Source organism: Protopterus annectens, chromosome 15.part0 (assembly GCF_019279795.1).
Source record: "Protopterus annectens isolate FY-2018-M chromosome 15.part0, PAN1.0, whole genome shotgun sequence".
NCBI lineage: Eukaryota > Metazoa > Chordata > Ceratodontiformes > Protopteridae > Protopterus > Protopterus annectens.
Window position 1 is genome coordinate 237434092 of NC_056749.1, and position 26014 is coordinate 237460105.

General features: G+C 36.7%; 1 protein-coding gene across 10 annotated transcripts in view; it reads right to left on the reverse strand.

Moving 5' to 3' along the window:
- Nucleotides 1–26014, reverse strand: part of LOC122790166 (serine-rich adhesin for platelets-like) — a 475884-nt gene that overhangs the window by 63403 nt on the left and 386467 nt on the right. For 9 of the 10 annotated variants that reach the window (XM_044057773.1, XM_044057769.1, XM_044057768.1 and 6 more), the window contains 4 exons: nucleotides 22042–22143; nucleotides 18644–18712; nucleotides 15216–15299; nucleotides 4316–4399 (listed from right to left, as the gene is read on the reverse strand). In XM_044057773.1, the coding sequence (XP_043913708.1) occupies nucleotides 4316–4399; nucleotides 15216–15299; nucleotides 18644–18712; nucleotides 22042–22143 (339 nt within the window). The remainder of the gene's footprint in view (nucleotides 1–4315; nucleotides 4400–15215; nucleotides 15300–18643; nucleotides 18713–22041; nucleotides 22144–26014) is intronic. The other variant, XM_044057763.1, reaches the window with a different exon arrangement.

Sequence of the window (26014 nt, forward strand, 5' to 3'; positions counted from 1 at the left end):
ATATACTTACAAACATATATATCTATACTTAATTAAATATGTGTGTATATATATATATATATATATATATATATATATATATATATATATATATATATATATATATATATGCCTCATATGCTCATCTTCTTTTGCTTATATACTAAATGTGTTAAAACACTACATGCCGCACTGTCCCACATTTCCTTAACTGGTTTGTACTATATAATCCCTATCTTTAACCCATCTCTCTCTCTCTCTCTCTTCCCTTAATTCCAACCTCCCTTTATGAGTAACCGTTAATATCATACATGTCAGAAATAAAAAAGAATAAACCTCCCTGTCAGCATAAAGGGATGAACTCCTGATTATGACCTGGGACTGATTCACAGCTCAGGCAACTAATGGAGTAGCAGAGAGGATGGACAACATTCCTATCCTAGCAGAAGAGTCTGTGGTGGTTGGTGAATTGCTCTTAAGAACTGGTGGGGGCTGAAATTTGCTGGTCTGGCTATGTGGGATGGTTGAGGAGGCAGGGCTTCCCTAGATCCCATGGCAGACACATCTTCAGAGACACTGACTCACTGCCTGCCCAGCCTCACACCATAATGTCACCAGGTAGTCAGAATGGGGCCTAAGAAAACCCTAGAATCATGGCATGCCAAGATGGCTGGCATGGTCTCAGCCCAAGGCCTAGAACTGGGGACAGGAGCAACAGGAAAAGGACAAAGCAGTTGACAGTCAGCTGGAGGTATGCAAAGGGATAAAAAAACAGGAAAAAAAAGAATTTTACTAATTTATTCACTAGCCTAGGACAATATAAACAAAATGCTCCTATATCACATTCCTGCAAAGCAGAGCTGTGAATGGCTAGTAAATAGAGTTCTAAATGCAGTTTTTTGTACCCTGTAAATAATGCCTGAAAACATTCAGACATACAGTATATCTCTGTTAATGTTTGACAGACTAACCGGTCATGTGCATCTCACACTTCATAACCTGAATTTTAAAGCCTTTTCCACCATTTTCAGAGAAAAGCATATATCCACAACACATCTACACAAAATGCAGTGACTCCATTTCCTCCAGTACTGCTTGCAAGTCACAGATTACATCAATAACACAATTCTCCCATACCTTTCCATGAATGTTCATACTGTTTTCCAGAAACCAACATGCATGAACTATGTCCAGACATTATATTTCTTCTGGATGCTGAAGTTGGCACTTGAACGTGCAATGAAAATATTTTTAATTATGCATAATGGAAAATGGCAGATAACCATAACCCACAGCCCCACTGTGGACTCTGATGGGATTTATCAGTTGCTGGTGTGAATTTATAATGAGTGCACAACTTTGTGCATGGGTACATTCCACTATAACCAACACTACGGCACTACGATTACTAGTAATATATGGGTACATTCTACTATAACCTACACCCAAACATGGATTACCACTACATGGATTACTGCTATTGTATGGGTAAATTCCACTATAAGTTACACCCAGACATGGATTACTGCTATTGCATGGTTATGTACGAGTATAAGATACACCCAGATATGGATTACTGCTATTGCATGGGTATGTACGAGTATAAGATACACCCAGACATGGATTACTGCTATTGTTTGGGTATGTTTCACTAAAACCTACACCCTGACATGGATTACTGCTATTGTATGGATATGTTTCACTAAAACCTACACCCTGACATGGATTACTGCTATTGTATGGGTATGTTTCACTAAAACCTGCACCCAGACATGGATTCCTGCTATTGTATGAGTACATTCCACTAAAACCTACACCTAGACATGGATTTCCACTAATGCATGGGTATATTCAAGAATAAGATACCCCTAGACATGGATTACTGCTGTTATATGGGTACCTTTCACTATAAACTATACTCAGATATGGATTACTGTTATTGTATGGGTACATTAATAATGTTTTAATTCTCTCCTGCAGTTTTATTAATCTAATGTTAGGAAATTTGACAGTTATTTTGCTCACTTATTGTTAACACTAATTTGGTTGGTTGTTATAGTTGTTGCATCACTGACCTTTATTTGTGTTTTTATCTGCAGTGTTTCTTATGTTTGATCTGCAGTTTTAGGTAGATAATATCCTTATGAGATTCTGTTATTTTACTTCCATTAATTCAATTCACAATTTAACAAAGATTTCTTAATGCTTTAATCGATATTACTTTTTTATCTAGTGGATCTTTCTATGGACACGCCATTGATCTTTGCCTGTTTTTCATTTATGTAGACATTTATATATTTTATGCCGACATCATGTTCCACAAAAGGTGTGGTAGGGGGAGACCTCTGTGCGTACTCCTATGTGCATCCCTATTATGGGACAAGGTCATATCATTCCACCAATGACAAATAGTTGAGAGCCACTCTCCTAAGGCCTCTTTAAGGGCACTGGGACCAACTTCAGGTATAACTGTTGTAAAATATTTATCTGCTATCACTATCGAAATCTATGCCTTATAAGTACCGGTGCTTTTTTGTCATTCCCCCTGAGAGGGAAATGGAGGGTATTTGTAACAGCTTGGCTAAAGGAGAAAAACAACCTTGATGAACAAACGTGAATGTGAAGGAAGGTAATAATACTGTTGCTGTGGCAGTGATGAACAAACATGAATGTGAGGGAAGGTAATAATACTGTTGCTGTGGCAGTGATGAACAAACGTGAATGTGAAGGAAGGTAATAATACTGTTGCTGTGGCAGTGATGAACAAACGTGAATGTGAGGGAAGGTAATAATACTGTTGCTGTGGCAGTGATGAACAAACGTGAATGTGAGGGAAGGTAATAATAATGTTGCTGTGGCAGTGATGAACAAACGTGAATGTGAGGGAAGGTAATAGTACTGTTGCTGTAGCAGTGATGAACAAACGTGAATGTGAGGGAAGGTAATAATACTGTTGCTGTGGCAGTGATGAACAAATGTGAATGTTTGGGAAGGTAATAATACTGTTGCTGTGGCAGTGATGAACAAATGTGAATGTGAGGGAAGGTAATAATACTGTTGCTGTAGCAGTGATGAACAAACGTAAATGTGAGGGAAGGTAATAATACTGTTGCTGTGGCAGTGATGAACAAATGTGAATGTGAGGGAAGGTAATAATACTGTTGCTGTGGCAGTGATGAACAAATGTGAATGTGAGGGAGGGTAATAGTACTGTTGCTGTAGCAGTGATGAACAAACGTGAATGTGAGGGAAGGTAATAATACTGTTGCTGTGGCAGTGATGAACAAACGTGAATGTGAGGGAAGGTAATAATACTGTTGCTGTGGCAGTCACTCTCTCACTCACTTCACTTTCTTTAGAGACAGACACTGGTTTTGCATCAACATGGTTTTTCTGAAGAAAAAGAGGTATGAAACTTTAATGCGTGGCATTACTGAATGTACAGTAATCCTCACTGACTTACCAAAAAAAAAATCAAACGTTTTATGAGGAATAGAGCAAAAATGCGAGGGAAAAAACAGTCATATTTTGTAAAATCAAGGATTTTGGAGAGGTATGTCCCCAAGGAGAGAGACCTGACAAATGTCACTCTTTTCCTGCCTCCGCATTCCAGCTCCTCTAGACTTTAGGCTGCCAGTTGACTCTGAATCATCTAATGTAAAAAGACAAGGCTTTACAACATCATTTTTTTTAATCTTGTCTTATCTATTTCTGTGGTTCACTGATTTTGTCCACTTCATTCTTTTTTATAAATTTGCAAATATTTTATTCCCTAATGATTTAAGTTCATCATTACACCACATTGTTTTCCTGATCTTTGAGCTATTTCTCTGAGAGTACTACATGGTATTTTGTTATATCTAATAACCATTCTTTAATGATGGACCACTTGTGGTTATCCCAAGCTCTGTCCTGAGACCATTCAGTCATATTCATTGAATAAATGATATAATATAAGGCACACAAATCCTGAATTGTAGTTTTTGCTAAACTTTCAAAAAACAAATTGTCATATCATGAAAACTATCCAACGTAGACATATATTTTTGGGATAATTTTATTAACCAGATATAAGCTATCACATGACAGTGCAATTGTGTTAATAACTGTTTGCCCTTTCAATACAGCATATTATTACTAAGTAAGCCACTTAGTTATAGAAACCAGACCCCAAAAAAGGTTTGGATACTATAAGGAGCTATAGGTGTTAAATGGAAGTCTACATAAAAAAGTATTATAGGCATGAATGAGACAACTAGCTGAAAATTAGTTCATTCACTGGGGATGAAGCACTCTTCTGCCTCATGGAACTGGGTGTTATGATCCAGCCACTTACCTGTTATAAATACTTGAAGGGCTGCTGTAGGCATAATTGAATGAATGTCGCTTTATGGGATCAGAGTAGTCACTTATAGTTTCACTGTGAAAAGAAGATATAACATAGTAAGAAGACACATAGCTATTTTTGAATGGATTCTATAGAGTATATACATATTGATGTTTTTAAGCACATTTTATAATCTTTGCCCAGTGAAATCATGAGCATCTTCCTGCTCTTACAGTTTGCCATTGCAACTTTCTTAAATGTGAGCCTAAGGCTACTAACAATTAAGCTAGTTTTCATTTGTTAATCAAGGAAGTATAGTTTTTTGTTGTTGTTGTTGTTGTGTCTTTCGGCTTTTCCCAGTTAGGGGTCGCCACAGCAGAACTCCGGTCCGCTAATGATTGGTACTTGATTTTTACATGCCGAGTTACCAGCCCTGACACACAGCCTTCAACAAAGGCATGTCTCCATGCAGAAGACGCTCTAGCTGAGAATCGAACCGGACAGCGTCTTACTGTGAAGCGACAACGCTACTGCAGCACCACCACCGCGGGTAATCAAGGAAGTATAGTAATAAACTAATATACCTTTCAAAGGAATAACTGCACTTTCACAATTTCAGGTCTATTGTCTTATGACTTTTATAGTTAATAAATCAAGTATATCTGGAAATTTTCTCCCTGCACCTTCAGTGTAATTGGACTCCACCTATTTGGACTGTCAAGCCAAAATGAATGAAAGACAGAATAAACAGGCATATTGTGAGGGGACTTCATGAATCGCATCCCCAACAAGATCAATGGGACAGTAATGTTTATATAATTTAAGGTCCGCATTACCTGCACTATCTAAGGCCAGTACCACAGCAAATAGCTCAGCCCAACAACATCAGGTGTTCACTTTACTCATTATCACCGGCCGATAACTTACGAGTAGAACAACTCAGAAACAATACCACCATGCTGAGTAACACAATTTAGGGACTATCTTTCATTTCTTCTGGAGGTTTACAATCACTACAAAATTATCTTGTTTAGAAAGTACTCCAGTAGTATACCACACTGACACAGTACTTCATGATAATTTTTTTTTTGTTACAGTCAGTAATTACTTTGTTCTGATTTGTTTGATTATGCTTATATTTACTTTCCATGTAATGAGATCATAACTGAAAAATGGTCATAGTGGCCCACTTCGCAAACATGCAATAAATAAATAAAATAAAATAAATTGCTATATATTGCAGAGAACAGTAATACCTGCAGGTTCCCATCTCATCAACACTGTACAAAAGCTTTCAGTAATGAAAGAGAAACTGATCACCAGGATTCAGAGATGCACACTTTGGTCTATGCTAATGGTGTTGCTCTACTGAGAGGATCTGGTGTTACGCACACATCAGGGAATAAGTATACTATGCAAAAACAATTCTGATCATAGGAGCTTTACTTTAGTTGTGTCTATGTTAACTACAGACCATAATCAATGAAATCTAGTCCAAAGTCAAAACAATTTTTGACAGCATATTTTCTCTTCTTCCTCAGTCATTCAGTTTCCATCATTCATATTCCACAAAGATATTAGTTGAGAGAAAAGGGGGTACACAGAGAGGTCGACAGAAAGAAAGAGAGACAGTGAGAGAAAGAGAGAGAAAAACAAAGAAAGAAAGACGGTGAGAGACAGACATACAGTGGATATAAAAAGTGTACACACCCCTGTTTAAATGCCAGGTTTTTCTGACATAAAAAAATGAGACCACAATAAATCATTTCAAAATGTTTTCCTCCTTTAATGTGACCTATAACCTGAACAATTCAATTGAAAAACAAATCTGTTAGGGGAAAAAAAATCTAAAAAATAAAAAAAATGTACAATAAGCTGATTGCATAAGTATGCGTGTGCACACCCTTAAAGTAATAGTTTGTTGAAGCACCTTTTGATTTAATTACAGCATTCAGTCTTCTATGTCTATCAGCATGGCACATCTTGACTTGGCAATATTTGCTCACTCTTCCTTGGAAAAGTGCTCCAAATCTGTCAGATTGCAAGGGCATCTCTTGTGCACAGCCATCTTCAGGTCACCCCACAGATTTTCTATTGGATTTAGGTCTGGGGTCTGGCTGGGCCATTCCAAAACTTTAATTTTCTTCTGGTGAAGCCATTCTTTTGTTGATTTGGATGTATGCTTGGGGTTATTGTTATGTTCAAAGGCAAAATTCTTCTTCATCTTTCTAGCAGATGCCTGAAGGTTTGGGGCCAAAAGTGACTGGTATTTGGAATTGTTCATAATTCCCTCCACCTTGACTAAAGCCCCAGTTGCAGATGAAGAAAAGCAAGACCAAAGCATGATACTGCCACCACCATGCTTCACCATTGGGATTTTTTTTGGTGATGTGAAGTGTTGTTTTCGCACCAAATGTACCTTTTGGAATTGTGGCCAAAAAGTTCAACCTTGGTCTCATGAGTCCATAACACATTTGCCCACATGCTTTTGGGAGACTTAATGTATTGTTTTGCAAATTTTAACCAGGCCTGGATGTTTTTCTGTATAAGAAAAGGCTTCCGTCTTGCAACCCTACCCCCTAGCCCAGACATATGGAGAATACGGGAGATCATTGTCACATGTAGTACACAACCAGTACTTGCCAGAAATTCCTGCCGCTCCTTCAGTGTTGCTGTAGGTCTCTTGGCAGTCTCCCTAACTAGTTTTCATTTTGCCTTTTCATCAATTTTGGAGGGACTTTCAGTTCTTTGCAACATCACTGGTATCCCATATTTCCTCCACTTTTTGATAGTCTTCATTGTGTTCCATGGTACATCCAATGCTGTGGAAATGTTTTTTTTGCCTTCTCCTGACTGATACCTTTCAACAATGAGATCCCTTTGATGCTTTCTAAGCTCTCTGCAAACCATGGCTTTTGCTGTAGTAGGCAAGTGACTAAATGTCAGGAAAATCCTACTAGGACAGCTGAACTTTATTTGGGGTTAATCAGAGTCTCTTTAATTGATGGCAGGTGTGTACCCAAGAAGACTGAATGCTGTAATTAAATCAAAAGATACTTCAACAAAGTATTAGTTTAAGGGTGTGCACACTTATGCAACCAGCTTATTGTAAGTTGTTTTTTTTTATATTTTTCCCCCCTAACACGTGTTTGTTTTTCAATTGAATTGTACAGGTTATAGGTCACATTAAAGGTGAGAAAAGTTTCGAAATGATTTATTGTGGTCCCATTTTTTTATATCACAAAAACCTGGCATTTTAACAGGGGTGTGTACACTTTTTATATCCACTATAAATATTAAAAGACCATGCACTTAAAAACTAAATAGTTAAAAAATAACTTGTTTCAAAAGTAATTCAAAAATGAAGGTTTGAAATTATGGACTTTTTAGCATAGGTTCAGAAGGTGTATATGTAGATGTATGGGTGTAATTAATAAGAGCAAATACTCCAAAGAACTCTGTGTCTGAGATTACGGTACCACAGGGTCTGGAGCTGCCCTTCCCCCACTTGTGTTGGATCTTAGAGTTGATATATATAATTTCCAGGGGTGTGGGGGGTGTGGGGGTCACCCCTGAATAAAATACTGTTTTAGGCATAAGCAATAAGGTCATTTTACGCACACACACATATATATATATATATATATATATATATATATATATATATATATATATATGTATATATGTGGGTCTACTTCACTAGACCTACGTTTCACTTATCCGACTCCCACTTGGCTGAGACAAAACCACCAACAGCTTCAGAAGACTGCACCTAGAACACTGACTTTTCATGTGAAGTAAGCAACCACATGTCCATCCCAAAAAAAAACTAAACGAAACAAAACTAAACACACCGATGTGGGTGGCTTCGCCCCCACATCCCTCTAACTAAGTATACCAACTCTGAGATTGCACTACCACTGGGGGTAAAGGGCAAAGTTCAATGGGACGGCCAAGGGGTTACTTACCTCATGTGAAAAGCCACTGTTTAAGGTGTCGGTCTTCTGAAGTTGTCGATGGTTTCATCTCGGCCAAGTGGGAGTCGGGTAAGTAAGAGTTTGGTCTTCTGAAGTAGACCCATATATATATATATATATATATATATATATATATATATATATATAAAACATGACCAGTATAACGTTTTGAACCAGAGGTGGTCTGCATAGAAATGACCAGAACATTCAATTTCATTCCAATTGTAAACCCCAGTATCAGCACATGGGAATGGAACTGGTTAATAGAGAGACAAGGGACTTAAACTGAATGTCAAAAAAAAAAAAAAAAACTAATACTATCTTGGCATCTTTTCCAATATTTCTTGAAATAATGTGTCAACATTCAGAGATGTCTGCAAATTGGCAGTATTACTGCTAATGAGAACACAACCTCATATTTGGTGAAACTATTTAGGTGAATGTACAGCATGGTGTAGTAACACTTGTAGCATGGAATGTAATCAGCTAAGGTTTGGCAGAGAAGAACATTTAGAAAAATATTATATTTGGCCTACTAACTGCATAAATTAAAAGTACAAGAAAGTCTGACTAGAATGCAAGACTCTGATTTTTTAATAAATGTAAGATTTCTAAGAAACTATGAAAGTCAAAGTACAGGCTATTAAGAGGTTTTTTATTACCGTCCATCATTAGCAAATCCACTAAGACATGAAAGCAATTCAAGGCAAAAGATTTATTATCAGACTAGATTAGTGGCACAGAGAGAAGTATAACATAGACTTAACCAGAACAACAGCAAACATAAACAGCTACAGCCCTTTTGTACATGAAGCAATATTCTGGAAAATTCCTGCCAATTCAACACTTGTTATATTTCAACATTTTCATACAGTACAAAATTGACAAGATTTCATCTGTACAGTCACACAAACAATGCTGCATCCATTATCGAACATGTAACAGAACAAGGTCAGACTATAACATTCTTTTGTTTAAGAAAGCAGCAATTTTAGCTTTAACTAGCTTGCAGCATACAACTGCTGTAAACATGTTTCTGGTCTGAAATACAGAAGTCCATTTTCTCAGCTGTAATGCCTGTAATAATCCTGCTGGAGAAAATCCATTCTGACACATTTCAATAATAGCGCTAACACATAATAGTTAAAACTATTTCTAGTTGCAGTAGTGTAGTGTTTATCTATATTTACTAAAGTAAAACAATTCAATTGAAAAACAAATCTGTTAGGGGAAAAATCTAAAAAATAAAAAATGTACAATAAGCTGGTTGTATAAGTATGCGTGTGCACACCCTTAAAGTAATAGTTTGTTGAAGCACCTTTTGATTTAATTACAACATTCAGTCTTCTATGTCTATCAGCATGGCACATCTTGACTTGGCAATAACTATTCCTAGTTGTAGTAGTGTAGTGTTTATCTATATTTACTAAGGTAAAATATTTTGTAAAACTGATCCCAGAATTTAATTATTTAATTCAACATTTAGTTATTATAAAGCAGAAGTAAGCATAAAAGTGTCAGTATATGAGAACCATATTTAAAGAAAAACTTTCTATATAGTCTATAAAACATACTTGGGGAAAAAAAGTATTTTTGAAGAATTTCAGTCATTAGAAGTGTAATTATTTTATGTAAAACACATATGTAACAAAGCAAAAAAAACCTCTTAAAATATTATTCAGTGATATTACCAGAAGATATAATTTCATTTTACAAGTGCTATAAGTAATTGAAACAAATATCCTGACTCATATAGTCAGAAACTGATGATCTATACAAAAGAAATATATATATGCCTGGGTAGATGGTTTTAATTAAACACTGTTCATGATTAAGGAAATAGTTATTTAACAGTGGTTAATTGTTTATAATTATGAATAGTAAACCAAAAGTAAGGACACACTGTCAAATTATATAAGGTGAAAATGTTAATTTCCTCAACTCCATTTCATATTTTGTGTGCTTAAAGTCTTGAAATGTGCTGCATTTATTTAGTTAGCACATCCTGTCTACACAACCTGTGGTTGTTATAATGGAGATTCAGCAAACCCTGTGGGATGAATTTTGTTTGGGGCTGACATCCTCAAACTGTGCCACTACCTACCTATTTTGTTGATTTATCGGATGTCACATGTTGATGGAGGAACTGCCAGAGATACATATGAGGAGGGGAACTTAACTAATTGTTCATACCCAAGGGACATCTGGCAGAGATTTCTGTAATCTGCAAAGTGCACTGCAGAGCTGACCAGATAAAATGTGACATGCTGTTATAATGGGATAGTATAATTAGAACAATGGATTATATATATATAAATTGTTGATGTCACAAAGGAGGGTACAGTGTAGGAAATGTCATGCTAGTGGACCATAGACTGGAATAGAATGTAATGAATGTCTGCAGGATATAGTTTTAATATGCACCCAAGATGTGTCAAGGGTGCAACAGGTATGAACACTAAAATGCAGATGGCTGTTACAGTAAAGGGGGGGGGGTGATAAAGAACTGCCACAGTGTTGAAGAGGTTCATAATTAGAGCTGGAATATTGCGCTCTAGAATGATATAGTTTTGTAAGTGCTGGAAGCTTTAAAAGACAGTCTATAAATAAGATGGTTGTGAGACTGATTTCTTTTCAGAGATAAGTGACACCTAAGCCCTTGAAGAAGCAAGTACTTGCTTCTTTTTTTTTTTAATTATCACAGTGACTCAAGTTACCACACTTCTGTAGATGTAAACTCATGCCAAATCAGTGTGTTACAGTATTACAGCTGAGCAAGTCATAAGGTTAATGAAGTTATTTTAGTGGCTTGGCTTAATCCAGAGTTTAGAAAAGCTTTCTACTGAGCATTAAATGACAGACTGATATATAGCCTTGGAGAAGTAGTGGCTGGTCACAAGAAGGCTATACAAGTTAGAGGAGACAAGTTTAACAGTAAGGCAAGTGATTTTTTTTTTAACAACCAAGTGACTTATGCTCAGCTCCAGGGAGTCATTCTGAGGCCTATTCCTTTCTGAAACCTCACCTGAACAATATGATATGGCTTGTTCATTTCTGGTATCACAGATTGACTGAACAGAAAGATGTGCTTATATGGTAAAGCCACAGGAGTGAGGGGAATAATAAGTAACAGCTGAGAAGGATAAAATAAGGACCTATATAAATTGCCATGAGTAGCCAGACAGGAGGAAGATTAGAATCATAACGTTATACTGCGGTGGTGGTGCTGCAGTAGCATTGTCGCCTCTCAGTAAAATGCTGTCCGGTTCGATTCTCAGCTAGAGCGTCTTCTGCGTGGAGACATGCATGAATGGGCATACCTTCGTTGAAGGTTGTGCGTCAGAGCTAGCAACTCGGCATGTAAAAATCTACTGCCAATCATTAGCGGACCGGAGTTCCGCTGTGGCAACCCCTAACCAGGAAAAGCCGAAAGACACAACAACAACAACATTCAATACAGCTCTAAAAATAAGAAGGAAGTATGTATGTGAGGGTAGAAATGGAATAAGAAGCAGGATGCATTGATCATTACTGAGATGAGTCATTCATGCAGTACGAACAGAATTTTTTTGTTTAGCCTTTGCTTCCTGCCTCAGTAGAAATCAGGCTCTTCTCCCTGCTCCTGTGCCATGCTTTTCTTTTATTCCCTATGAAGTAACAGCCTTAAGGACCATTCATCCTCCTGGGATGAAAGATGAACAGTGGAAATTGAAGCCATCACCATTCAATGTCTGCTTTTTAGCTCCCATTGCCCCCTGCCCAGTAGTCTGCCCAGGCTTTGGTATGCAATGGGCATAAACAGAGCTGTATCACTACTTCCACAAGTGAATGGCACCTTAAGACTGCTCTTCCCCCTCCCCTTAAATCCAGCACTCATGTAGGACTTGCAATCTCAGTTGACTTTTCTACAATGGGAATGATCACCCCAGTCATGCACCCTACACCCTCCCCCAAAGAGGCAGATGAGATGACATAGTCATGTCATTCCTTCCATTCCTCATGCCATTCTCAGCAAGTGCTGGAGCCACTGTTCAAACTTGGGTTAACTAAGTCGAAAAACCACAGGCTGTAGGCTCTCAGTCCACTCCAATAAACAACCACAAATTGTTATAAACACATTTATTGTAAGCACTTTCGCTGGTAGAAAATTCTCCAGCTTCTTCAGACAAAAACCTTTTTACCATGAAACACACTTTTAAAAGTACATTTGAAAACTAGGCTACCAAATTTAAAACATTGAGCCTCATGATGTCATGCAAGCATTTAAAAATTAAAGCAACACAGCATTAGACCATTAAAATAACCATAATGGTCAAAATTCCAGCCTTATAGCACACTGACTACTAATGAATACAATCAGAATTGTCAGTATTATTGTGGACTTTAACATAACAATGTGCAATATATGTTTAATTAAAAAATACACATTATTTAAAACTCTATATGTTAATCTAAAAACATCAACACCAACCTTCAAAAACCTACTAATTCTTACCATCCATACGACTGTTATTAAAAACCATGATGGCCAGAACTAAACTTGAAATTTGTAGTTAGAAAAAATGTGGCATCCTAGCCAACAACAGTAAACACAAAATAAAAAATACCGAATATAATTTAGGACTTCCATTTAACGCCCAAAATGAACATAATAAATGAAAGCCATTCGAACATGCATGTGTATGAAATAAACCATACAGACTAAGCTGTACTATACATGCTATATATATGCTGTTTTAGCTATGCTGTTTTGGACGAGCTTTAATGTATGCAATGCCTGTCATTATACAGATATAATTGTATAACCCTTCACAGTATGTGTATGGTATGAGGTACAGTACAGCTTAGTTTGCACTTGATTAGGATTGTGAAGTTTGTGTTGTTTGCAGCCTCATGAATTTTTTCCCTAGGAAAAAATTTGCAGATGTGGCAGTTTGCAGTTTAGTGTTTTCGATGTTTTGGGTTCGAATATTACACGTTCGAAGAAAAGTGTATTTGATTGCGTAATATAGACCCGAATATTTTGCATGAATAGAACTGTGATGCTGCAGGAATCTTCAGTCTACGAGTGATGTACTGTGACTTAAAGTCTGCTTTGCAATAGCTGTTAACATGGTTAGCTGAAGCATGCCAAAAACGTATTATGAACAGAACTGATATAACTGACACTTGATACAATGGCTGATTCTGATTCTATATTAATTCAATGGAATGTTAACATACGAGATGATTTTTAAATTTTGTCAAAAAGAACAGAACACAAACTTAGAACCGTACTTCCACAAGATAGGGAAGGAGAATCCATGCCAACTCGCACACAAATGTTTATTGAACAGTTAAGCGTTTTTGTTCCTACTCTTTTTCGGAACTTCTTCAGAACTAATCAAAACCATTAAAAAACAGTTTATATAATGCATTGCCAGCAAAACATGACTCAGAACAACCAATAATATGACAATATATAATAATTAACCAATGTTAAAATGTCTTAATTATAAAATCAAATTTATAGGACAACAGCCATTGAGGCCAGGATAACTTGTAGCATTCAATTTTAACTGCCATTTTAACTCACAGGCTTCTAAATGCTCATCTATAAAAATGACATTGAGAACAACAGATTTACTTCCACCATTTATCGCAAACCTACTTTTTCTAATACTTATCTCCATTTTACAAGCTGGCATCCATTGTATCAAAAGAAATCTTTAGTGAAGCTAGAATGATTTCAGTTTTGTTAATGAATGGAGTATACTTAAGGATATGTTTTTCAGAAGACAATATCCTTTGGATTTTTGTTCTAGCTATCAGAGGTGAGGTTTTGACAAAAAGACAGTCAGGGTTTTATCTTTCTTTGTTATCATATGATCAGGCTAGGGTTTCTCACTCTATAGTTAATGTTGATAGAGAAGTCCAGTTTGACAAAAATAGGAAGAGTTTTATTTCTACCTATACACTGGACAATAAAGCCATAGTAGGATCCATTGTAAGAAATTGGAATTTATTTTTACTGACACAGAATTGTTAAATATAATAGGAGACAAACCACTGATTGTTTTTAGAAGGGATAGAGCCTTCAAATAATATTTAGAATATAAATGTCAGGAACAAGATTATTTTAGTAAGAAGAAAGAAATGAAGAAATGTGGTTCTTGTTCCCAATGTCCCCATATTCTTTGCTTTGATAGTTTCAGCATTAGAGGAAGAAAATATCAGATTAAGGGACATTTTAATTGTAATACTCAAAATGTAGTATAGGTATCTCAGTGCTTGGAGTGTCCTGCTTATTATATAGGCAAGATATCTAGAGCTTTTAAGTACAGGGTATATGAACATTTGCTGGATATTAAAAAGAAAAAAAAAAACAATGCTTTATATAAATGTGGCATATTTTCCTACACATAAATTTCCATTTTTTTTTTATTATAGAACAAATTGAACAGGACCCACAGGAGTGGATTATATTCAGATGAACATTTAGAAGCCTGTGAGTTAAAACGGCAGTTAAAATTGAATGCTACAAGTTATTCTGGCCTCAATGGCTCTTATTCTATAAGTTCGATTTTAAGATTAAGACATTTTAACATTAGTTAATTGTTATTATGTAATATCATGTTATTGGTTGTTTTGAGTCATATGTTGCTGGCAATGTATTATATAAACTGTTTTTTAATGGTTTTGATTAGTTCTGAAGAGGTTCTGAAAAAGAGTAGGAATGAAAACGCTTAACTTTTCAATAAAAAGTTGTGTGTGAGTTGGAGTAGATTCTTCTTTCCTATCCTATGGAACCATGGTTCTGATTTTTAAATTTTACTTTGTGTTATTAAAGTAGATAACTGTACTTGTTAGTTGTCCCCTCTGCAAAAAATGCTACTTATCAATACCAGTCTACCCTCCTTTTTTAAAGAGAACATTATAGCCTTGTTGCTTACCTTTCAAAGTTCCTTGGGAGACTGCTAAAGACATTACTCTGGGAGTCCTTTGAAATAAGGTCAGAGAAGTCCATTGAGTGTCGACTGCAAGGGAAAAGATAGGAAATGAATAACACATTATTGTATGAAGTCTTTACAGCTTGATGTTAAAATATTTAGTATAAAGCATAATAAAATAGGATGGTTTCACAGCTGCTTACTTAATACGGGTGTGAGATACAAGAAAGGCCCATTGCTGTGACCCCCCCCCTCCAATGGTCAGCAGCTGTAATTCATAGGTTCATAGTTTCATAGGTCGGTAGTAGGCTATCGGCCACAGGGCCTATACAAGCCTAACCATAACAATTCCCTGGCTATTTCTTCCCACACTATTTACTTTCCTGGACCCCTGTCTAGCAGGGTGACTGACGTGATCCCCGGGGTGAATTTTCTTTCTCCCATCCAATCATCAAGGTTCCTTTTGAAGAGGGCCAAAGAGGCGCTCTGCTTGACATGTATGGGCAGTCTATTCCAGAGTCTGGGGAGTCTCTTAATCCAAAGTATATCCTTTTCTATAAAAGCAGAACTTTGTTACACTCTCCTAGTAAATGAAAGGTAGGGTTTTACTCTTTGCCAGTCATTTTAAATAAAAATAACACAGCTGACACATCAATGGATATAAATTAGTATGGACAGGAATTACAGAATCCTTGACAAAAATCAGAAAATAGGCAAGTCATGTGAGACAAAATAGATCTGAAATAAAATAATATAAATTTGATGCTGGGCTCTAATGTACAGAAAACATGAAATGGACTTTCTGGCTGGACAATACTAAAAATATAGAACGGTTAATCAAGATCTGTCTACCAGGCAAACAACAGCAGGAAAAGCTGAAGCATAATTGCTCCACAAAATATCGGTTTGGATGCACATGCAGTGAGGTGGTAGACACTTTCATTCATGAAGACAGAATAAAGAAGGCACAGACACAGGCAAGTGAGGGTATGGGCACGATTATAAAAGTTATGAGTCTATATTGCAGGGCCTGAGATCATATATGTTTCTAAGAGAAGAAATATGAGATTAAATAATCATGAAAATGCAGTCCTTTTAAAACATATAACAAAACTAGAAGGTATTGGATGAAACATTAGAATATTCATCTTATTTGCTAAATACAGGACCATCTACCCATTCTTGCTTGGAACCCATGCCTAATCTTTCAAATCCACATATATGTTTACATACACACACACACACACACACACACACACACACACACACACACACACACACACACACACACACACACACACACACACACACACACACGTGTTTAATGCTATACTCTATGAATGGCAGCACTTTCACTGTGCCATTTCAGTCTGCAATATAGAAAACATTGATGCTGTAAGATTCCTATGTGCCATTCTTTTCTGAACATTTCTATCTTACCTTTTTCTTTGCCTCTCAATAAGACATGAGGACTAAGCTGTGAGTTTACATCAGGCATATCTGACCATACTTAGCCAGTAGGCATCCAGAAATGCATCAGAACTCCGGAATAAGGAGACAGGGTGGAGAGATACCATGTGGTTTCACCTGCGCAGAGCTTTGCCAATTTTGATATAGCCACAAAATATGGAATTATAATGTTAGTGTATGGAGTTCTGCCAAAATAATCTCCTCAATGACTGTGAACCACAGGGCAGACATTTCCCCTGTTTGTGGGAAACATTTATTTTTGTTTTAAAGTATTTTATCATCAACTCAGGTTTCAGCTTGGTACTAGACATCCTTGTTCCCCCCCCCCCTCATTGCCTTGACTCTAACTAGAATGATAGTCTCTATTGGTATATATGGTAGGACTTGGAAACCATAGCTAGCCTGGAAGCCTGAATGGTTTTAGCTCTAAACTCTGACCCTTTGCCAGCCCACTGTGTGCACTGTACCAAAGTAGGCAATTTAAGCATACACTACTGCTAATATAAGTCTAAGATGCTTTCATCATTCAGCCAGTTACTTAAGAGTGTGGTATTGGGATGGCACAGCATCCTGGCCTTATCAGGGTTGCAGTGGTATGCCAATAGCAACCCAAAATTCAAGATTTTGCCATGAACCACTACACTACCTCTCCCACCTGACCATCTGAAAGTAGGAGGCATGGCTTCTGGCCCTGTAATCAAGAGCAATCGACCGGCTACCTGGTAGGGAGCAATTGTATGATGTATCTTTTAAAGTAAATAAACAAACAAAAACTTTCCTTTTTCAATACTTATCAGAAATGCTCAAAGCACTGAAATGGAGACATATCCTGAAAACTTTGCATGTGATTTGTTACTATTAAATACTTATTTTTTATACAGTTTTCTGGTGTTGAGGTCCAGTTTTCATTGGTTTATTTGCTGTATTGTAGTCTCTGTTGACTTCATTTATGCAGTCTCTTGCCTAGTTTGGGATCTTTTGACTGTATGTTTTAAAGTGTCTGTGTCAGTGGAACTGAGAAATAAATCCCTGAAAACAGCCCAGGTAATCTAAGTTTGATCAGTAGCTCAGACTCCTGATGGTTCAAGTATGGAGGATGGGCATGCCTATCATGGGGGTTAGGTATATGCTGGGTGAAGATCTCAATAAGCCCTATTGCAGGCTACAGCTGAGGTGGGTGAGACTTCCAGACTGTGAGTGGGAGAGTTGAAGAATGCAGGCTACACTAAGGGTCAGGGGTCGGCACGACTTCAGGTCACTCCTAATTGATCCAATCCAGCCTAATGTTTGATGTGTTAGAGTCAAAGGAAAAGAAAGCTGTACTATGGAGCCACAGTATGATACCTACTCATCTGCCTCACCTGACTTTACAGTGCCTGATGACGTCCTTATAGCCTATCATGCAGGGGAAATGGTTGAAGGAATCTAAAAGGAGACAGATCATTGGGAGAAGTCAGTGGGGAAACCTAAAATCAGTGACATTGGGGTTGACCAACAATAAAAACAAAAAAACTTTAACTGGGACATGGACTGCATTGAGTCAGGATAATAACAAAAACTCATAGAGTATACCTCAGCATTTTTGCAAGAAAACAGTTCTGTTTGCTAGCTAAAATGGATTTATTTTTTTAGAAATTAGTATAGACTCACAAAACAAAACCAGCACATGTTAAATACAGCAGGAATTCTGAGACTGCTACAGTCATTGTCATGATACACTAAAGTTAAACAAGTTAGTAAAGACTGGTAACTTCCTCATTCTTCATCAGTATTATTCTGTGCAGGTTTTCATAATGTATTTATCTACTACAGGACCATCTGAATGCATGTTGGCTATAGTAATGCCATGTTGAAGCAATACAGTTATGTTTTCATTGCAATGTACCTTTCATCCTGTAACAAAAATCATATTGCCAGCCTACGTTATTTCAGATTTAGCATGCTTTTTCAATTATGCTTACTTGCTGTATTGTGATGGGACTGAGGACCGTTCAGAGGTGTTAACGTACTGCTTCACAAGTACCAGGCCTCTAAAAAGCATGCAAGAACAGAAAAAGAGATTAATAATGAATGAGAACAATGTGTAAAGAGTTCAGTTCCAACCATTTGGTTCTCTATATAGACTGCTGTAACTTTTGCCTAAACCATTATCACCTTGTCTGAAAGCTTATCAGATTCATGTACCACACATTCAACAAATCAAAACAGCAGGACAATGTAAAATCTTACTGGTAAAAAAATCATCACCATGACTATTTTAATAACGCTACCTGCTTTGTTATATCCTTCCTGCCAATTATCCTCCACAGTGCTTCCCAAATGCTGGTCTTCTCAGAATTACCAATCACTTTACTAAAAGCTTGCCTTTTCATACTATAAACCTTTTCTGGTGATGGTGAGCCTGTGAGAATTTCCAAGGTGAAAACCAGACAGCAAGGTCACCAGATATAGTAAGCTGAAAAGAATAAGGCTACTGGTAACTGCATTGCAGTCTGTTTTGGCCAAAGCCTATTCATTAGGGAATGGAGATGGAACAGATAACATGTCATTAACGTATGTCACGTATACAAGTTTGGTGACCTCAGAGTTAATTAGTTAGGGACGTACAGGGGGTATATTCTTTACATCAACATTTTTTTTAAAGTAAACTTATTCTTATTACATTTTTATAAATGAAAGTTTACATATACAAACAATCCAGCCGTGCAGTGAACAAGTATGTATGTACAACATTAAAGAAAGTAACAGTAACTGGTTTACCATCATCATTGTTTTATATAACTTTGTCACAATGAGTGTAATCAGCTTTCATCAAAATGTTCATTTTTGTTCAGTGGTGCCCACTTCATATACATCTTTTCACAATGGTGTCCTTCTCATACCTTCCACATAGTACACTGACAAAATATATATATTGTATTATTACTGGAAGATGTATATTTACTAGCATCGGTCAACATAAAGTTAAAGATGTATTTAAAAACTGTGTTCATTTCATATATTTTTTCCATTAATCGCCATTACTTCTTGATTATAATTCATTTAGCTATCCCATACATTTCTTAAATAGTACCATAAGAAGAAATATTACTTTTATTTGTGATACAGTGCTATGGATGGCACAGTTTGCTCTGTCTACTAATTCATACTTGTTCCATGGTCACATCAGTATTGTGTAAATAAACCTTCCCTTTCTCCCTAGTTCATAGGTTAATAGGTGTGTACTAGGCTAATGGCCCTGGGGCCATTACAAGCTTAGTCCATAGGATTACCCTGAAATAGTGCCACCCGACCATAGCTCCCACTGCCTCTGTCGAGTAAAGCCACTGGAGTGATCCCTGGGGTGAATTTTCTATTTCCCATCCACTCATCAAGATTTCTCTTGAAGAGGGTCAGTGAGGTGCTCTGCTTGACATGTATGGGAAGTCTGTTCCATAGCATGGGCAGTCTCTGGGTTATGAACCTGTCCCTCTAGCATGTTCTGTTGATTGTGGTAATGAGGTTGAGGTCTCTGGAGTGTGTGGTGTAGAGGGATTAGGATTTATTTAGATGTAGCAGTTCTAACAGAGCTGGGTCAGACATGGCTTTGTAAGTCAAACAGAGATCGCCTCATTTTTCTGCACAATAAGTAATCAAAACTTTGCTGTTACTGACTGACTGTAACCCTCTGTGATTTACCAGAAAATCAAAATTATTTCATGAGGGACAGGATGAAAATAAATGGTAAAACCAGAGAGACACTGCAAAATTCTGGATATTTAAAAGATATGCTGACCACTCATCTATAAACCTTGTGATACCCTATCATAATCTTTCTAGGAGTCTTATCTTTTACATGCAAATCTTCCATTGCCAGTTGCCTCTCAGTGGTGCCAACAAGCCTTCTGCTTAATTCTGATGTCATCGATATTTTATAACAAATTGGCTTCAGCAAATGTTTCTGCTTACTTTGCATAGCTAACCTAATTATGTTTTCAGTATTAAGCCATTTTCCACACTAATAACAGTCTTTTCTGCTTATTTTACAAGTTTCTAACAGCTATAAATGTGACAATTTAAAATTTACCCTGCTAAAAAAAACTTCCCAGATGTTAACACAATGCAGGTAAGTCCACTACACAGACTTTCATATGTACTGATTTACCCAGTGGCAATGTCATGCTATTGTGTGGACATTTGTTTGCAATTCTGATATTGATGTTATAAAGTCCAATTGGACTAAACTGCAAATGGCATGCTGCAACACATTTAATTTGTCATAAATGAGATTCAGATGACATGAAAGATATTTAGCTCATGTCTAATTCTATATTTTATACTTAATCCATTGGATTTAATTATTAATCTGACAATTTTAGATTGCTCTACTTGTGACTGCAATATAAATCATTAAGAATCAATTAAACATATTTGTTATTCCTGTCATAAACTAAATTGTCTGTAATAAATTATTTAGGATCAGTATCCTTTGATTTTTGATTGCCTTTCAATCTAAAAGTCATGCACATTCTGTCCGTATTTAAGGAAACGATTTGAACTTGACATCATTGAGGGTAGTAAACTTTGTTTTACCTTATTGAATAAAATAACTGTAGTGCACGGATCACTGTGGTTATGTTCTGAGTTCAGAACAAAGATATGCTTATTAAGCACCTTTTTGAAGTCAAAAAGGTGCTTAACCTTTTTTTAAGACATCTCATTTTAGTTAAGATCTACACTCATAGTAGAGCATAGCAACAGCCAGTGCCAGCCACCACAGATCAGCGGCTCTCTATGTGGCAGTGCTAAGTGTTATCTGGCTTTCAAATCTGTAAAACACTTCACACTCCTTTACTTTGTTTTCTTCTGTTTCCAGTAGTACATGAAACAAATAATAAATACCTTAAAATCAGTAATGCTTTGCATTTAATTGCATTTAATTCTAACTGCACGTGTCCTTCTACACCATCTGTTAATTTCTAGATACCAGCTTATGGATCTCTTGACAATCAATAATTAAGATTCCTCTGTGAAAACAATGCTATCTGCTTAACTGCTTAGTACAAATTATTGTAACAAAAGCGAAACGTGTTTTCTTCGTAGTGTAGCAACCCTTCATCCCAATAAGCTTCATCCCCATACTTTTAGATGTAAACTCAGACTTCTTTGGTTAGTCAAATGCTACTGAACCAAAACCTTGTCACAGAGGAGAATTGTTGTTCCTGTGAGTTTCATTTAGATGGCATTATACTTATATTCAGTTATTCTTTATCACAGACACTGCTTATGCACTACACTGTCTCCTCACTTCTTCAGCCTGTAATACTCATTATAGCTTTCATTGTCTGTATATAGCCAATACAAAGTGAAAGTTCCTTACTTCTTGAGCTCTGACTGTGGCATTTCTGGTGGGGTAGGTAACTCAGTACGAGTCTCTGTGGTTGTAACAATGGTTCTTCTTTGGTTGTTTGAATCAAAACTGCTTAAAAAAAAGAACATTTATTGTCTCATATAACTGAAAACAGGTGACAACTGTCAGTGCACACGTGCGCGCGCGCGCGCACACACACACACACACACACACACACACACACACACACACACACACACACACACACACACGCACACGCATGCACTCTCATACACAAAACATTTTGCTAAAGCAAAAAAAACTAAGCATTCTTTTTAGCATCTTCTTTGGACTGTATCCTGCTTTCTTTGATTGAATGGCAGCATGAAGTTGGTTCCTGTATTTTGCGCATGAGGAAAACAGGAAATGGTTCAATACTGCAAACAAAGCACCAGCAACTGAACTGTATGAAGCATATTTATCCTTCTGGGCTGGCTTCTGCCATGGCAACCAGTGAAAAAATTTAACAGAGTATGCCGGAGGCAATGCAGAAATTTGTTCAGTATTTTTTTAGATTATCCATTTCCATTTAGAAATCAAAGTAAAATGCAAATTAATTCAACTCTCATGTTATAGTGCCTTTTTTCAATTTTTAACGTTATGCATAATCACACTCTGCAACTGTAAAAAGATATACACAGGGCATCTGAATAAATTAAGTTAAAAAAATTGCATGCAAGATCCTATTGCACTTTTTCTTTTGGACATGATAACCTGAAAAGTTAAGCATATTATGATTTCCATGTGTACTAGGGAGCTTCAGGTAAGGAACAGTTCATATTGACTATTCTGTAGTTGAAATTTTATATAGTAAGGATGACAAACTACCCCATCGATGCCAAGAAATGGGCAGCATGAATGATAGAAAGGGGTGGAACCATGACTGCAGCTTTGATGACATAGTTTCTACTAGCAGGCCCATGTGCCAAGTCGAAAGAGACAGTTACAAGGGAGAGAACTGAGGCATTCATCCCTTGGGAAAGACAGAGGCTAGGTCTCATTACTAGAGTGCCACCTGGTGGAAGTCAGGCAGAAAGTTTCAGTGAATAGGTGGCATACTGATAGATGATCATGTGATCTATCAAGCAAAGTACTGCACTTACTGGTTGTATGTGTCACCATGCAGCCATGAGCCAGTAGCACAGGCCATATCTGCACATTACACTTGGGAGTCGCTATGATGAGAAAAGTAAGATAAAGGAAAAAAACTGACCCACTGAGCTGTGTGATGGAATTCTAATGTCTTTATCTCACAGGTGAAAAAAGTCCACTTTGGGAAGTGTGGTACCTATGGGATGATATGAATAAGGGAAGATGGTTGGAAAACAAAATGACTGATTTTTCTCAGGAGGCGGCTGATGGTAGATCTTGGAAAGGGGTTAAAAAGCAAAAAAAAAAAAAAAAGAATATGTGCAGCATGCTTCCTAGTAATAGAAAACAGATAAGGATAGATAGAATATATATATTCCTCCAAGGTAAACAATGATTTTTATTGTAACATTTCAATACTGCATGTTATTACAAATTTCTTGTCTTTTAAATTTACTTGTTTGATGCGGCATATAGACAATGTTGATTTATTACACTTTTAATGTCTCATATTTACTTGTTTGCTTGCAGGGTCAATGTAGTACTTCAAAAATTCCATATTCAAAGGAAAACTGAGAAATTAGCACTTCAGATACACCATTCTGAATTACAATGGCATAACAAACCATAATAATATCAGTGTTAGATCAACACCTAAATTACTTAAGAAAGCACTGTGTTAGAAGCTGGAGAACACAATAATACATACTCTGTAAAAGGTATACAGTATCGGTACAGACAAGAACATTGACTCAGAAACAATAATATTATCACTTCTTTAATAGTATGCTACCTCCAGGCCATTGTGATACACTCTAGTAGGTATGTTACTGTTAAGTATTCCCTGATGAAAAAAATAAAGCAAGCAGCATATGTACCACTGTGATGCTGCCATGTTCCAGGACCTGTAACAGAGGACCTGTCGTCCTTCAATTTCTTTTACTTACCTTTTTGCACCACTTTTATCTTTAGTGACAGAGATATATATACAGATATATATATATATATATATATATATATATATATATATATATATATATACATAAATCTAAAACAGTGCAGAACTTCCAGTCAAATGATGAACAGCACAAAAGTCAAATGCCATTTCGTTAATAACAGTTAACTGAAATAGTACTCAACCAATGCAAAAATAAACAGCAAATTATTTTATGTGGAAAAGGCTTCACCTCCACTATGTAGGGGAGATTCCCACAGCCTCATTTCTAATATAATCAGCATCAATTTTGCCATGATATGGGGTATATTATTAGTCCCCTGATGTGGCAAACTCTGAGTATGGTATTCTTACCAAGCAAGGGTTACGAAATTGTCCACCTGAACTCAAAAACAGTTACTCCCACATTTAAAGAGAAGGCTGCACTTTTTTGAAATGTGGAAAGAGGCACACAGTCGCTGCTGGGTTTGTATGGAAGTCAAGATCAGTCTACCTGTATGCTGATGATTTGTTAGTAATGGTGTTTTATTTTGAGCAGTAAGACAATGGCTATCCCTAACCTATAGATTGTATGAAGGATATATCATCATGTTGTTAGGAACTGTGGATCCTTACAGAGAAAGCAGAACAACTTGTTTTTATACAAGGAAAAACTGTTTATTATTGGTAATCATTTGTGATATATATCCCTTCCTAACATCTAGTAACTGAGCAGTTTAAATCTGTGAATTGTGTGATGAGCTTTCATGTCATGTAAGTAGTAATATAATCTGTAGCTTCATTTGCAGTGGCAGCTTTTGATTGGAGATATGCAACCTGTAGGCATGTCCCCGCATTCTTTAACCACCATACCATGGATTTACTTCCAGCAATTCTGAGCCTGTTGAGGACAATACTCTGATATTTCTTGTGGACAAAAAAATTTCGAACATACACAATATCAAAAAACAAAAAATATTGAATTAAATAATATTGAGAAAGAAAAACTATTTCCTCTCCAGATATTAACACTAAAATCCCCCACGACAGTAGCCTCAAATCCATCTGAATAGTGGCAGTGTTATGAAAAGGTTTTGATGAAGGTAAGGTGTAGGGGTTAGGGTTGAGGACAGGAGCAGCACTAGGATTAGAGTTAGCACCCATTACTAAAGAGGGCAGGGTTAAAAACCTTTGATTAACACTGCTACGACACACAACACACACGGACACACAAACATTCAAAAAAACACATAGAAACAACACTGTATCTATCTGCTAACCTAACTCTGGCCCTAAAATACACAAACTCACACACAAACATGCAACACCTATTCTTCACTCATCCCCGATCCCTAACCCTAACTCACAAATACATGCACAAACACTTTTACCCCACCAGCTCTGCTTACCTAGCTCGACATTGCACACCATCTGTCAACATTAAACCACAGCCCTGCATCTGTCAAAGAAATGGCATTTGAAAAAATGTGTGTCGATGGGGCAAATATTTATATCATCCTCCTTGGTTGACATCTGTCTAATCGACTGCATGTGGTCATCTAAACAGATGGTCAACAGATGTTTGAGATCACACAGTTCTCTGGGTTGGGGAATATTCCCTTTCCTAAATATTGTGATCTCATAGTTAGTATATATAATTAGCAGGGGGTGTGTGGAACTTTATTGTAATGAAATTTTGCATGCACCAAGGTTCTTTTTCAATGCACGCATGATAGTGTGCCTATGTTGGCATTGTCAACGTTTTGCAGTTGACATATGCAATGTTGATCTATGGATGTCTCAATGAATATAAGTATGTACACACATACTATATATCTATATATATATTTTTTCTAATTTTAACAGTGGATTATGCAACAAGTACAAGCACATTCTGCTACCTGTCTATAGTGTCTTTGG